The 15,966-nt window shown below is 40.5% G+C and overlaps 2 protein-coding genes across 3 annotated transcripts; one reads left to right on the top strand and one right to left on the bottom strand.

The window, feature by feature from the left end:
* Positions 1–556: 556 nt before the first annotated feature.
* On the bottom strand, positions 557–4,660 carry samd7 (sterile alpha motif domain containing 7). Its single transcript, XM_034613866.1, has 8 exons — positions 4,558–4,660; positions 4,182–4,305; positions 3,504–3,628; positions 3,316–3,397; positions 2,447–3,120; positions 2,247–2,362; positions 2,052–2,162; positions 557–1,028 (listed from the first exon to the last, which is right to left on the bottom strand). Exons 1-8 carry the CDS (start codon positions 4,658–4,660, stop codon positions 792–794), a joined length of 1,572 nt encoding a protein of 523 aa, XP_034469757.1. The 3' UTR covers positions 557–791.
* LOC117778356 (apolipoprotein D-like) lies at positions 4,585–14,662 on the top strand. Of its 2 annotated transcripts, none has more exons than XM_034613862.1 (5): positions 4,585–4,718; positions 13,075–13,208; positions 13,383–13,504; positions 14,009–14,097; positions 14,278–14,662. In XM_034613862.1, the coding sequence occupies exons 2-5, from the start codon at positions 13,089–13,091 to the stop codon at positions 14,514–14,516; spliced, it is 570 nt and encodes a 189-aa protein (XP_034469753.1). In that variant the 5' UTR covers positions 4,585–4,718; positions 13,075–13,088; the 3' UTR covers positions 14,517–14,662. The 2 variants fall into 2 exon arrangements, with proteins under 2 accessions (XP_034469753.1, XP_034469752.1); XM_034613861.1 differs by lacking the exon at positions 4,585–4,718 and adding an exon at positions 12,915–12,971.
* The last annotated feature ends 1,304 nt before the right edge of the window (positions 14,663–15,966 follow it).

The raw sequence follows: 15,966 nt of genomic DNA, 5'->3' as shown, positions 1-15,966 counted from the left end.
GAAAGTTAGCCCCCTTTTCCTTACTGGAAATGTCAAATTGTTTTTTAAAAATCTTTTTGTCTTGTTTTTTTTGCTCCTGTTATTTTCTTTGTACGATTTAATAGTCGATTAAAGGTAGTGGTTTATCAGCCTCTACTCGAAAAAAGGATGATGTATTTTGAAGAGGGTAATTTGGTAAAAATAAAAACATAAATCTTCACTTAAAGTAAATTGCCCGTGCCATGAAAGGAAGATAGTACTGCAGATTCCTATGTAGAAAAACACTTTATTTACAATCCAACAAACACAAACGATATCACAAAAGATATCAAAACCCAAAACTTTTTAACATATCATTCTTTTGATTATAAAACCATTCTCGTGTGATTTCTATTGTCTTACTGCTGGTCTACTGGAGAAATGACAATTAGCACCTGAAAAGTATAACTCAGAGTTTGAGGCTACAATCAGACGTTTGGAGACTAAGGCCTGTAATGAAAGAAGAAAACAAAAAAAACAGATTGAACCTTCTCAGTGTCTCATAACTCAAAGTCCAGACCACTCCACTGTTGTTTTAAGAAATATATATACATTTATATGTAAAATAAAAAATATTTAGCAGACACCTGGGCCTAGTATGAAGCTGTGTATGAAAACCCCTGGTAGCAAACAGTAAAAAAAGCATCTTTAATTCAGGTAACCGTCATAGAAACAAAACCACCACAGAGGCAGTAGCAGTCCATCAGCTCGTGTTGTGCTGTCGGTGCAGACTGGGCCTGGTTCACACTCCTCCACACTCACATGAGTGCTGATCAGACTGTCTCGCTGCTGGCAGACGGAGGGGAGTTGTTTTCTGTCTCATGAAGGTGCTCTGTGGATTTGAGGACATCAGGGTCTCTTGGACTCGCCACCATCTCCTCACTGTTGCAGTTAACAGGGGAGCCGATCTCGGAGGAGCGGTCCCCGGGCTTCTCCGGGGTGGCGTGCAGGGGGGCGGTGGGCAGCGGCAGGTTCATCATGTACAACATGTTGCCCAGACGCTTGGACACCTGCGGAGGAATAAAGATAGTCGGCACATATAAGAAACACAGTTTAAATTTAAAGGTTTTTATGTCTCAGACTGACTGGACATCACCTGTCCTCCACAGGCCTTGGAACAGAGGAAAAGCACAGGTATATAAATGATGAAATGCATAAAGTATAGTGATGGATGAAGTTAGTTGTTGTAGTTTCAGGCTTGTTGTATATGTGCATGTTTATTGTGACTCGTCAATAAAACAAACCCATCGCTAAAGCAACATCGTGCAAAAATCCAGATGTAAAAACAGACACCCCACTTTTTAATCTACTTTTAACTGATCATTTATTTTACAAAGTTCATGAAGTTCATGCTCACAAACATGAATGATGGATTATCCTACTAAGAAAGTTTACATGCTGTTGCACAGTTTAACCTATAGGTGGTGCACAATGACAGGGGGGGTCCTTCAGTAAGGATGCCGGGAAATTGCCTGAAAAGTCTACACCAGAAAGAGTTTAACTTCCTGTCGTCGCTCTCAGGTGAGAACATTGTTTAAATTCAGTTAATAAGCAACAAAATAGTGTAAAAGGGAAAAGACTATAAGACTTTTTGTTGTTGTCTGTGTGTAATGATGGAGTGAAACGTGCATTAAAGAGCATGTCCTAATGCTAATGGTGAACTTCATACAAGTTTTAAGAGACAGTTGTACTTCCAAGAGTAAGGCCACCTTAGTAGAGCTCAGTAAGTTAGTGTAATTGTAACACACACTATCTGATGATTAGAAGTGATTTGTGTTGGATACAGGAAACAGGAAACAGGGATGTTATTTAAAGTGAGAATATGTAGTGAGAGAAATCGTAAATAAGCAGAATATTGAACACGCTAATCTCATCTCAATGAAAAGTGTGCATGACAAGAGGCATTTATTGGTGTGTCACTGTGTATCACTACCACTGTGTGGGCGTTGGTATCATTTAAGTCAAGTGGCACAAATGTCCCATATTTCAGAGGGTTTCTTCTCTGACGTTTCAGAGTGTGTGTGGTTCTCTACCTGTGAGCGGATCTTGAGAGCCGGCCCCAGCTTCAGCCCCAGCGTGTCCAGTAGATGCTCCTCTGAGAGGAGGGGGAGCGTCTCCCCATCAATCATGTGGTCCTTGAACGTCTGCAGAGAGCAATCACCTCACATTAACACAACAGAGACACAACAGAACCCATGAAGACATGTTGGTTAAAGACAAGCACCAACCTGAGCGTATTCTGCACACGTGGGTATACTGTTGATAAAGTTGTAAACGTCATTCACCGACCACTTCCTTATGTCCTCCGACACCTCATCACCATTAAGAAAGAGATTCCGCGGACCTGGCAAAACAAAAACAAACATAGCTTAAAAATCATTTTACAATTTAATAGGTTGTCAATTTTGTATAAATTCCCCAAACTCACCAGGTGGGAGGAAGCCATTTCCAGGGACTGGGAACATGTAAGGCATCCCTGGGAGAGCTCCTCCTGCTGAGGGATACATGAACTTCTCCTGGAAAGCTGAACACTGGCTGGAAATGTCTTTTTCGTTTGTGCCACTGTTGGCCACATCAGAGCAGCTGTCCTGCGTGTTCACACAGGCCTTGCGCAGGGCTGTATCCCCTTCTTTGTAGTTCTTCCTGCTTCCTGCAAGTTCTGACTCTATTTTTGCTTGATGGTGCGTTTTACTGGTGGCACACTCCTCTCCCATGTCCCCCTTGGCCTCCGAATCCTTCTCCTCCCCTGACGTGGCCCCTGGGCTCTGCTCTACATTTTTATCCTCAGTCTGGCCCTTCAGGTTGGCCACGTGGCTTTCTGCACTCTTGTGAGCGGTCGGCCTTCTGCCTGCCCTTCGTCCCCTCTCTCTGTGCAGCGTGCTGATGGGCGGGTAAGGGCTGGCTGACATGAGGATGCTGTTGGAGTGAAGTTCGTCCAGAGTGGGGCGGTGGACAAAGACATCGTGGCCGTCTGGCATGCGCTGACGACCTCTGAAGGCCATGTGGTTGGAAGGGTAAGCCATGGGATTGTCCATTCCTATCAGTCCCTTCTGGTGGGCGTTTTCCAGCTCCTTCTGGTGCAGGATGGCGTTCATCTCCATTCTGAACGAAAGCACATACAAATATTTAAGATATGTTTGAGTATAGCACAAATGGTGGAAAACCCATAATCACACTTTCCCAAAGCTCAGGGAGAGGAACAAAGTCTGGGAATGTACAAAATGTCCAACAAAACGTGGTGCAGAGAGTTGTGTAGGTGGGATGTCTGTGTGAGATGATGATATTCTGCGCACAAACCTGGCAATGTTTTGCTTGTGAATGAGCTCCTGTCGCCGGGCAACTGTTTCCATAGGCTCTGAGGGTAAGAAGCCATAGCCTGCTGAGAAAAGAAATGGACATCGGCTGTTAATACTCACTCACATACCTTCACATACAGACTGGAAATTCAGTCACTGGTGACTGTGTAGTGGCCTGTCCATGCTCACCTGCTCCAGGGAAACCTCTCCCAGGCATGAGGTTGGCATGTGGGGGCATGGGTGGACCCAGGTGAGGCCCCATGTGCATCTGTCGGGCCTCAGAGGCGACCATCTCATTGGGCTGAACCAACTCCCTGAGGAAAGAAAACCTTTTAAAATCAGTCTTTTGACAGGACATCCAATGGTTACTTATTCACAGAGAGATCCTTAACAAGTTGTTTTGTTTATAAGTAAACTTTGCGCCCAGTAAAAAGAAAAGCATGGCAGGATTATTCTCTGAAGGGGCCCAAAAAGTGCTGTTTGACTGAACATGATAAGTTCATTATTTTATATCCAGAAACCAACTAGCATGACGAGCACATTAACTGATGTTTTGATTGACATAGAATTAATCCGAAACTATTTTGGCCTTAAAGCTAGATTTGTTACACACGAGCCACAAATTCATATTTCTAGCAAATTTGCGATTATACAAACTAAGTCGACTCTTATAATATGGAGTAAAGCTGGGTGCTTTCTGGACCCCTGAGGGGTTTGAGGAGCTCGGAGTAATTCCCCTGGTTTCTAATCTGGCCTTGCAAAAAAGCAGTGCCTGGTTCCCTTCTACAACTGTAACTGACAACTCTCAGGCGTCCAACTTTCCATAGAGCTACCATTTAAAATTTAAGAGTAAGATCAGGCACATACCTCTCCATGAAATGAGGTTCAAACTGTGCTGGGACTCCTTGTAACCTCTGCTGCCCCTGGGCGAGAATCTGCGGAGCCATGGCCATCTGGTTCCTCATTATTAACTCCTGTCTCTGCCTGAGCTCTGCAAGAGAAGAAAAAGCACCACAGGTCAAACTCGAGGCAGATTTATCCACAGAGACAGACTTGTCCTGACTGTGGAAACTGAAGAAATCAGTATATAGCAGACACAGAATTGGTTCTTTAGATGGTGTTAGGACAATATGTGAATTAACAGGTATCTATTTGTCGATGAACCATTTTACATAGTTTATTTTTATGTTTTCCAGTTGCTGTGAGGCTCAGTTTCCTCAGTTTCCTCAGTTTCGTCTCTCACCTCCAGCGGACATGCCGTTGACCAGGCGGTACCAGTGCTTCTCATCCAAAGCTCCCTGCTCCCCCATCGCTGTCATCTTCCTCAGCTGCTCCCGTGGGGTCATGACACACTCGACCTTTGACCTCCACGTGAAGGTAGCTGAAATTCAAGTTAAAGAAGAGGTAAAAATCAAACACGCATTCACAGATTGGTGATGTCATTATGTATAATCCAAAATGATTAAAAAGTCAATCGCTGAACCGAACTGGACTGTGCTATACGTTTCTGCCACTAGAGGTCAGCAGTTATCTATTTAGATTTAACATAAATGTTGGTCATTGGACTTTGTGTTGGATTTATTTTAGTTAGAAAATTATATCATCCCAATAAAATATCTCATGACTTGGTGAATTCAAACTGGACCCTGTCATCACTCTACAAAGGTAAACACAAGCAAAACATACAGAATTATCTTTATTTCAGCGTGTATATATTTTATATATAACATATAGAGATCTGCAATAACAATTAACAATTAACATAGCAATTTACACTCAATATAGATATAAATATAAATAACACATGTACTTTTGTCATATGGATTTTAAAGGCTTGTCTATGGAGCATTGCAAACTAATCTGGTATATAATATATAAATACATGTTTTTTTTATGTAGGATTTTCCCCTATATAAATAAACATGAATTGATTGTATAGATACTAAAAGTAATAATTAGTATTTCTAAAACTGTAGAATATTGCCAGTATGGGATGAATGCACACAGACTAACGCTGGTCAAGTTCATTTCATCAACCTTTGACCCCTACTCTCACCTCTTACCTTATCCCCAGCATTAAGTATTAATCTTAAACCAACCTTAACCCTCACCGTAAAGTAAATCTAATCCAAAATTTAAATTTAACCTGTAAATCCAAACCCTAAACCTAACGCTCAAAGATGTGGAGAACAGCAAAAACAATCCACTACTGGATGGATTGTTTTCCCTCCTCATTGGCATTCTCTTCATTTGGTTCCTGTAAGTGTAGTAATGATAAAAGGACACACCCACGCGTCCGCTTGCATTCACACATACACACTCACTGTACATGGCCACATTGTTCTTAGCTGAGCCAGCAGCTTGTGTTCACAAGCACAATCGACTTAGACACCTCCAATTAGCCTTCTACACGGCAGAAATCCCATTACAAAATATGATACTGTAAACGACAGGATAATAATCCAGCTCTGCTAATCCGAGACCCGGGTGCAAAATGTCTCTGGGTAAACAAAAAAAATAATCTTAATTCACACTTTTACACAGACGTTGCAAACTAAACACCTCTATAGATATTTTTATTCTGACCATAAATGCATTTTACTGATATGTTCACTTGTGTGTTTAAATCTGTGCACATGTACTTAGGTCACATTATTTCTGCTTTCCCCTCCCCCAGACGAATGCCGCCATAAGATTTGCCCCAAGGCCTTGTGCATTATCCACAGTTCCTCAAGTTCCCTCCGAAGTCCATCTAATCTGAAGGCTGTAATCCCCTTGTTAGTCCTGCAACAGTCTGCTAGCTACATCTGCTGACCCGCTGACCAGCCCGCCCTGCTGGGCCGTCCAACCCCCAACCCCACCTTCCCAGGCCCCTGCTACCCCCACGATCCTATTAGCTAAGTCCTGGCTATACAGCACTTTAAAGGGATGTGTTGGAGGTAATCCGCACGTTTAGAGTTTTACCCTCAGCAAACCTTGCCTGTAAGCATCCCGGACAATACACCCTAAGTGCTAAGCCTATTAGCCTCCATTAGCTCCCAGGATGTCCTAAAAACACCTTGAGGATAAATCTGGGGATGCAATCGGTTTATGTGGAGCTATGTGGTGCGAACACATGCACCCTGCCTCCACCTCCTTTTCTGCCAATGTCACAACAGCTCGCATCAGCAAATGAGGAGAAATATATTCCTACATCGATGTTTCTCTAATTCCCAAGTGGGCTCTAAGCTCTGAGCCGCTGGGCCTCATGTAATCTATTATCCCCTTTACATTCTCTCCACTGGGAATTAATGATTTGAATTTTTATATGGGAGACTATAAACAACGGGCGCATATCTCAGGATGATGAGGCTGGTTTTGCCCTGAAGCCAGTGTGGCTGAACAGCTCACACATTTAATCACATCTTAAAGACAAAACAATCAAAATGGAAAATAATGGATATAAGTTTGATCCATGACTCAAGTGCATCAAGTGAACTTGTATTCAGATATAAGAACTACGACAGTCGGTTGTCTGTTGAAGGAAAATCAGCGGCCTGTGTTAGTCCCTGTCTGTGGGTTTTATATATTACCATAACACTCCTGTCACAGAGGTAGACCTTGAGTTTCCCAAAAGATAAATGCATGAAAATCTTTGAAAAGCAATTCAGAAGGTAAATACTAAATTCTCAATAATTCAGTACAAGTGCTTTTTCATAATCGCAAATATTTCAAAACAGTTTCTCAAGTTGTGACTGTATTTTCTGTCCTGGTGGCTGAAAATGAAACATGTCCTTGTTTCTTTTTGTAGAATACAACCAAAATTTGAAACATTATTCTGTATTAAGTATGAAATACTGGAAGATGCATCAATGTATACTGTACAAATAGTTTTTACTACATGAAGTTGAAGTAACTTTCCTCAAAACAAACATGCTCAGAACTTGCTCCAAAAGTAAACATGATGACAAAGTGACTTCTAGACCCCACTCTATAAAACACTGTGTATATATATATATATATGTGTGTGTATTTTATCAACTGATCATATATTTAAATGTAAAATCTTAATCTGTAACTAGCAACTGTACTTTGCTATTTTACACTGATGTGATGACGACACAGCATCCAACTCAACATACAAAAAGACAATATACTCTGTGAGATTTGCTGCTAATGAAACTGTTTATAATTCTTTTGTGAATAAATAATTTGAGAAAGGAGATATCTCATCGTCTGCTGCCATCATTAAAAATCTGTTTTATTGTGAAGTAGACAAAAGGACTTTTCTTCTACTTGGTTAAAAGAGTATTTGATGATTTTATAGAAAAGCCTTCAGAACAGCACTGAGCTTTATTAAAAAGTCTTATTAGTATTTCAAAGAGTGCAGGGTAATTATTTCTCAGAGAAATAGCTCAGTGACCTGAATGTAATGATACATAATACATGAGCAGCTCAAACCGAGGAAGGCCTGTGTGAACTTTGTGCCATTTGGAGAAATCCTTCATAAGACCTGTTTGATCACAGCTAACACTTTTACAGGGTTTTGTTTTAAGACTCTTAAGTAAAGTTGAAGCCTTTTGAGACTTTGTGTTCGGCTGTAAACATGAATTCAAACCCGGTTTCAAACGTGTCAGAACCTCACACCTACACTTTAAGCGGCTGCGGCTTTAGTGAGTGAAACTGTCGTCAAAGGTGAGCTCGGCAAACTCTTGTTATATTTCCTTAACAAGCAGAGGCCACACCGCAGCTGCCAAATCCAGGGATTGGGCTCCTTGGATTTACTGTTGCCTGGTTAATCTCATTACAAGAATGAATTAAAGGGAAAAATTGCTGACGACTTAGATGGAGCCCTGAGGAGGTCATATCAGACAAGACAGAAGTATTGTCTAGTCCTCGCTAATCCCTACACACACGCACGCACACACAAATCTGAGATTTTATGAAACATGAACGGTAAATGATGAACTGCAGGTTTTTACTTATTGATTTAAAAATAATTTCTAATTGTCGCAAACCTCACATGACAAAGTTCTGAAAAAGACTATGATTGACTGGATTAGATTAAATATTATTATAAAATATTAATTAATAATATAAATGTAGGATGTCGGCACAAAGAATTTCAGATCATGAAGACGAGAGGCCAATTCATGATTTATTTTTCATTATCTTCAAGTGCTATTTACAGAATCTGGGCTAATTATTAGGTTAATTATACAGATTTCAAGGTTGTTCCTCTAATCGCATTGGCCTTTAGATTAATCACTTACTGAGGGATCAGACGCCCTTTACTTGCTTACTGTGAACATTTTGACAGTTTGAAAAGATTTGCATTGTGTGATGAAAATGTTTAAGGTTTTTGCTATAATTTCTGATCACGGTATAATAAATGGATTTTGTGTTTTTTTCACAGGAATAACAGCAGAATAAATGTTATTTGTAGCAACAACTGTAAATACAACCAGAACAAATCGGTCACAAATAGAAGCACAAGAAAAATTCAATAGGAAAATGAGAAGTAGAAACAGAAAGAAGTTTTAAATGGCTCACCTTCAAGTTCACACCAGTGAGCAGAGTTTGAACTGGTTTTGGTCCCAATTCAGGTTAAAAAAAAAGCAAGTCAGAAATGTAAATGAAAGCCTTCGCAGATCTCACAGTACGCGTCTCCCGACTATCACTTACAACTATCCGGCCTCCCACTAACCAGTCAACCTGCTCGGAGCGCGGTCTGCTGCCAGCTAGCTGCCTTAACTAAAGGAGACCTGTTAAATACCGATTCATTTCATCTCCATTAGCTGGCCTTATCTCCTGTGGTAAGCCCTCCCTGTCCTGACATCACTGTGATCTCCCATCCAACTGCTCGCTGCACCTTGCAACTCATGTGTAATTACTGAAGCAGCACTGGTCCTAAGCATGGAGTGCTAAACCTCTTTCAACGTTTACCTCACTAATCCCTTGTTAGCACTTTAGGCCATAGTTAAGACACCTAAATGCTTAGCTTCCTTTTCCAGTGGCAAAATGGCCAACCCCTCCTTAAGTGCTGTGCGGCCACATGCAGGGCGGCTTCATGATGCAGCCTGACGACTTGGCAAAACCACGCAGATCAGTCTTGTTTTTGTTTTTCCCTCATGTCTAGTTTGGGTGTCAGAGGTATTGTGCTCCCCAGGGTGCCACAGCGTTGACCCAAACATGCTTGGTGCTAATTTGCTAGAAATCCGACTAAATGTTGGCCGGATCATCCTCTCAGACCTCTTAATCTGACAGTTTGCGCTCACCAGCCGCTTACAGCATGCGCCTGCACTTCTTCCTTGAATGAGGTTTTTTTTTTCTATGTCTGGTGGCAGCGAGCTGTGCACAGTTGGTCGACTGTGCAGTGATGCTGCCAAACAAACAACATGATGTGGAGGGTGAATGGAGAAGAGCTTCTCTCTCCATCTACAGTCTGCAGGAAATAATAACAACTCATGGAGGGTTGAGTAACCAGGTCAGGACACTGCTGTGTTGCTCAGCACTTACAAGCACATCTATAAATCTAATGCAGTCTAATACAACAGTCCTGCAATAAATAATGAAAGTATATATTGATTATAAAAATGTATAGGCTCACATCAGTTTGCTAAATGTCTCAGATTCCCAGAAGGAAACAGTATTTGTCTGTATTTTCAGTGTCAGAACATCAGTTGTAAATACGCAACACAATAAAAGATGAATATAAACAGATTTTAAAAACTTAATTTAGTTAATTTAATTACAGTAATATGTCTATATATTTCTTGAAGAAATTGTACTTTCTTGATTCTTGTTGTTCTGGGTTTGTACCCTCATGGTTGATTGCACTTATTGTATGTCGCTTTGGATAAAAGCCTCAGCTAAATGAAATGTAATATAATATATATGTATATACAGGTGTGTTGTAATATATATTATAGACTCTGAGGATGTGAACATGACCTGACCTCAGCCTTTTTATATTTATTTCCAATTTCCCCTCTTGTGAAGCATTTTGTAATCTCTGATTTTAATGAGCTCTACACAGATAAAGTTTATTATTAATATCAAACTCTCTTTTGAAATCGATGACTGATGAAAAAATGTGGAGCAGCCGCACTAATCAGGTTTTTAGTTCCAGACAGAAAAACGTTTAACTTTTAACCTCTATTAGCGCGACATAATACAGACATCCATGTTCTCCTGAACGACAGCTCCAACTGTGAGATTAAGTCGGCCTCCAGTCGGCCGCGTGCTGACTCGACTTGATCAAGCAACCAAATCATTTCATAACAAAAAGGAGCTGTGATGGGATTGTTGAGGCATTTCACTCAAAACTACCTTGGAAACCTCATGGTGGCGCTAGTCAGTGAGGATCGCCACAGTGATAATGACCACAAACCAGAGGAGGAGAGGAAATAAGAACAATTACACATTAATATCATTTATAATTAAATTTAACTCACAGTATTGACTACAGGAAGAATAACAATTATTTATATTCTCATGAGGTGATTCCATTTGTTTAGTTGTTGGTATACTTTTATTTTATACTTTTATCCTAAATACAATACTAAAGGTACATTTTGCTGAAAATATTTCTGTACTTTTGAATACAAGGCTTGAAATCACTGATCTAAATACTTTGTCTTCCCCTGTAGCAACCATCAGAGCAGTATTGGTTTTAACAATGGGGGGAAATATAAACAGTATAACCACATCAGATGTACCAGCAGAAGTAACATTAATATAGTATTACTATTAGTCACTATATGGACAGGAGAAAAACTCAGTAGCTTTATTTCTCTGAATCCACTAGATGATATTTTTACTAAAAAGAGGAGAAAGAAACACACAAATTAAGCACTTGGGAATTAAGTGAGTGAGCATTAGGATGTGTAAACCGCTAATTTAGGAATCTCCTATGTGTAAGCTTTTTATGAGGGATTTTTGCACCAAGCATTACAGAGTCACAGTGAGGCGAAAGGATCAGAGCAGGTTTAACCTCGAGAAACAGGCTCAGCTATAAATTCACTGGGTCGGTGCAGATTCAAACACCACCCATCCTCTAATTACAGCAGCAACCTGGGGTCCGGACCATGTGGGTGTCTCCTGTATTCTTTCTCCCCCATCGAATGACGACTGTAATGAAGCTGTAATCCCTCTGAGGTGGAAGCATTATGTCTTCTACGCCTGATGGAAATCTTGTTTAGGTCATGATTACAGTGAGATCCTGGATTGTAAGACTCTTCAGGATCAATAATCCCCGAAATAACAGGAAAGGCTTTAGATCCTCGATGTACTATGTTCAGATAATACTGACTGACACGGTGAATGTTTTGAATGGGGATAGATTCTGTATATATGGGCTTCTTTTATATATTCTATCACAACCGCATAATGTGAAAAAGACATTACGGTCCCTCTGAACCTATAGTTCATAAATTCACAATATATATTTCATACATAATCTGCATTTTGTGAAAGTTATCAAACTTTTCACAGAACATCTCATCTTGAGACTAATACAAATGTGTGTACTAAATATTGTGGCAATCTATTGCGTAGTTATTGAGATATTTCAATCAAATCCACAAGCTGTGGTTCAGAAGAGCAATAACCCGAGGACGGTGGTGGAGGAACTACTCAAATATTATACTCAAGTAAAAGTACAAATAAACAGACAGAAATGTACTTGAGTAAAAGTACCACATTAGCTTCTGTAATTACCTTTCGATACACTTCAATTAAAAGTAAAAGTACTTACCGAGCATTGCATTATAGCTGAGTCTCGGCACTGACTTCTTCAGTTTCTTCTTCATAAGTAATGCTGCTGCTGCAGGAGGCGGGGTCTAATGTTACCTGCCGCTCTGATTGGACCATTGGACCAATTCCCCTCTGGATATTGAGTACTTTTACAAATATAAAAATAATGTGAACACGTATCACAAGCGTTATGAAAGTGTAGTGGAGTAAAACATGCTGATATTTGCAGTGGAGCCAAAGTGAAAAGTACCTGGATGTACTATAATGAAGTATATGTACTTTGTTACATCCCACCACTGCCAGAGGGTTGGTGGTTTGATCCCCAGTCTGTGTGCCGAAGTGTCCTTTGGCAAGACTCTGAACCTCCAAACTGTCCCTGACGGCTGTGCTGACAGTGTCATGAATGTGTGTGTGAGTGGGTGATTGTGACTTGTATTGTATAAAACTTTGAGTGGTCGATAAGACTAGAAAAGTACTTTACAAACACAGTATAGTACAAATACAGTTATTACCAAATTAAAAGCTCATATTGATGCTAGAGGGAAACTCAGGGGCTCATTAAATTTATCATCTGGGTGAATTCATGTAGTAATCATTGTGATAACTGGAGAGATATTTTGGCGTTGACCAACCAACCTTAGTCCAAACCCTAATAAGCTACTGTACCAATTTCATGAGAAGTGATCATCATATGTATCGAACCTGTGTCTGTGCACGACTGACTTTTACACAAACATGTCAGTCCTCTCTTTCTGTGAGACGCCTGTTTAAACACAAATTACTTGAACAGGTGCCAATTCCCACACACACTCAAAATAACCCTACATGTAAATGGAAAGGAGTGGGCGGCACACAAAGTGGTCGCTGAGGCATAAAAACGCCATCAAAACTCAGCCCGTCACTGCTGCCCGGTAAATACAGGTGAGCAGGACCACAGCTGTGATTCTCTGATGTCTCCTAAGATGCTTTGGTTTTAAAACTGATTGAGTGAACTGTGTTATTTCTTTTTTCCTGCTCTCTAAAGGTTGTGAAGAAAAGATGAACGCCATCCAGGTGATTTCCCTGACTCTGCTGTCCGTCCTGGCAGCCAACGCTCAGGTCATCATGCCCGGACGATGCCCCAAGCCGGCTGTTCAGGAGAACTTTGACGCTGCCAGGGTGAGCACAGAAACAATTTCACCGTTATTGCAGGAAAACAAGGCTGCGTTTTGTCGTCTTTATGTGTCTCTAGATCCCGTAAATGTACAAAATACATTTTTGAGGCCTAAATTTGATACCGAATAGACATGGCACTCTAACAAAGAGCATATGTCCCCTGTGGTTCCTCTGCAGTATCTTGGTAAATGGTATGACATCCAGAGACTGCCACACGCTTTCCAGAAGGGTGAGTGCTGCACTGCCACCTACAGCCTGCAAAGCCCTGGAGTTGTCGGTGTCCTCAACAAGGAGCTGCTGTGAGTATCAGGTCCACATCTGTAATACAATAACAGAGAAGAAAACCTTCTCTTGAAGTACAACTAGTAATAGATCCATATAAAATACTAAATTATAAGTTAAAGTCCTGCATTCAAAAGTAAACTTATAGGTGTATTATCCACAAAATTTACTTAAAATATTAAAGTTGCTGTACCCACTATCCAGTTCTATCAGGGTATATACTATGATTATTACTGATACATATGTACACAACAATATTTTTCATGAAGAATTGGACTCCTAGGTATGTTTTTTAGAGATGTAACTAAGTGTATTTCACTGTAAAACTAAAACATCTATATTTTCTGCCTGTATCTTGGTTAAGATGTGCGACTCTTATATCTCAATATAATAAACAACAACATTTAAGACCGATTTGTCTCTTTTGTGTTTGGACCTTTAAAACCAGGATGAAGTCGGTCACTTGGTGTCATTTCAACTGTTTATGTTCGTATTCATTAACATTTCACCGTCTCTTTTAGTGCTGACGGTTCCATCAACGCCATCAGCGGCTCTGCCATGGCTAAGAATCCCTCTGAGCCCGCCAAGCTGCAGGTCTCCTTCTTTGAGAGTAAGGACTCCTCATTTGTTTCAAACCTTCTACCCTGGATAGATTATCCCAACACTATATCCCATTTGAGCATCATTCTTAAAGATTTCTGTATAGTTGAAGCATATTGGGACATTTTAAAACCTTGCATTAGTCAGTGATATTTGTTATCTTGACTTTCTGTCTCTTTTACACCTCCAGACACTCCCCCTGCCCCTTACTGGGTCCTGTCCACCGACTACGACAGCTACTCCCTGGTCTACAGCTGCACCGACCTCGGCGTGCTGCACGTGGACTTCGCCTGGATCCTGAGCAGGGAGCCCACCCTGCCCGAGGAGACCATGGAGGAGCTGCACAGCACCCTGTCCTCCATCGGAGTCCGAGTGGACAAGCTGCTCACCACCAACCAGGATGCAGCTTACTGCAGCGCTATGCAGTGACAGAGATAATCCTGATTTAGCCTACAGACCCACACAACGCTGTGTGTTATGTATTGTGCTGCTTATGACTGTACTCTCACTGGTCTATATGTCACTGGATGTCTCATGCAAAGTCAATGCAATAAACTTATTCAAACTGAAAGCCAGATCTTGTGTCTTGTCTGTGGGCCTCTGTTTGGATCTGATGAAATACAATATTGATTATTAATGAACTAGGCAGCATGATTTTCATGTTGACGCACACATTAATTACTTCTATTAATCATAATTAAATTTGAAAAAATCCAAAAAACTAATTAATTCTGTGTTGATTAATTACTGGATAATTTTGCATCTTTAGGCTTCAAATACAGTTTTGAGTTATCAGTGTTTGGCTGAACTGATCACAAGCTGTAATCCTGTGTAAACTGATGAGGGGACAAAGAGGACATAATTGTTTTATGGGCTCACAAGCCAGTGGTCATCAGTACATGTTTAACAACCCACTGTCAGTACAACAGTAACAATTCTTCACTATAGGTTAAATAAGTTAAGACTCTAAGTTGTCCCTAGGTGTGAATGTGAGTCATGGACAACCAACCTGTCCAGGATGTGCCTCTCGCCCAATGTCAGCTGGGATTGGCCCCATTCCTCATGTGACCCTGAAAGAAGAAGTGGGACAGATAATGGATGGATGGTTGTTTAAGCCAGGAAAACATGTTCTCTGTCAGCCTCTCATAGACAATGACAGAAAGATAACTGAGTGATCACCCTTTAAAACATGAAGGGAATTTCCTAATTGCAAATATATAAATATGCAAAACAACCACAAGATGCTCAGCTCTCCTTTGGAAACTCAATCATACTCCTCTTTCTCTCCTCTGTCTTATCTGCATGTTTACTGTAAAACAATCCAATCAAAAGGCAACATAGAAACATACAAACATGCCTTTAATAGATAGAATAACTCTTCTTCTTTTGTACATTAGACCAGATGTTAAACACACAGTTCTTCTTTCATCACTCTTCAGACGTATCAATCACAGGCAGAAAAATGACTTTCAATTTCTGAGATGAAACCAAGATGAAAAATGATGCAGCTCAGCAACCAAATTGACGAGAAGGAAACATGAGAGGATGAAACAAATAAAGCAATACAAATTTGACAATAAAATGTATGTGTATAAATGATTTATCGTTTCAACATGTCTACCCCCCCCCCAAGAACTTACTTATCAAAATAAAATGTGTAGCACATTATATTAGAGGTATTGATGTTTTCATCTGGACCTACTTTACATTTTCATTCATTGGAATAATGTTGGAGTGTGTTGTGAGACCTTGAAAGGACGAACTGTGTGTGTGTGTGTGTGTGTGTGTGTGTGTGTGTGTGTGTGTGTGTGTGTGTGTTTATGTACGTTAATGTTTTATGTAAAGTGAACTTTGGCACTGACATTCTCTTGCTTTAAAT

This window comes from Hippoglossus hippoglossus, chromosome 17 (assembly GCF_009819705.1).
Source record: "Hippoglossus hippoglossus isolate fHipHip1 chromosome 17, fHipHip1.pri, whole genome shotgun sequence".
In the NCBI taxonomy this organism is placed as follows: Eukaryota; Metazoa; Chordata; class Actinopteri; order Pleuronectiformes; family Pleuronectidae; genus Hippoglossus; species Hippoglossus hippoglossus.
This window is presented reverse-complemented; position numbering and strand designations above follow the sequence as displayed.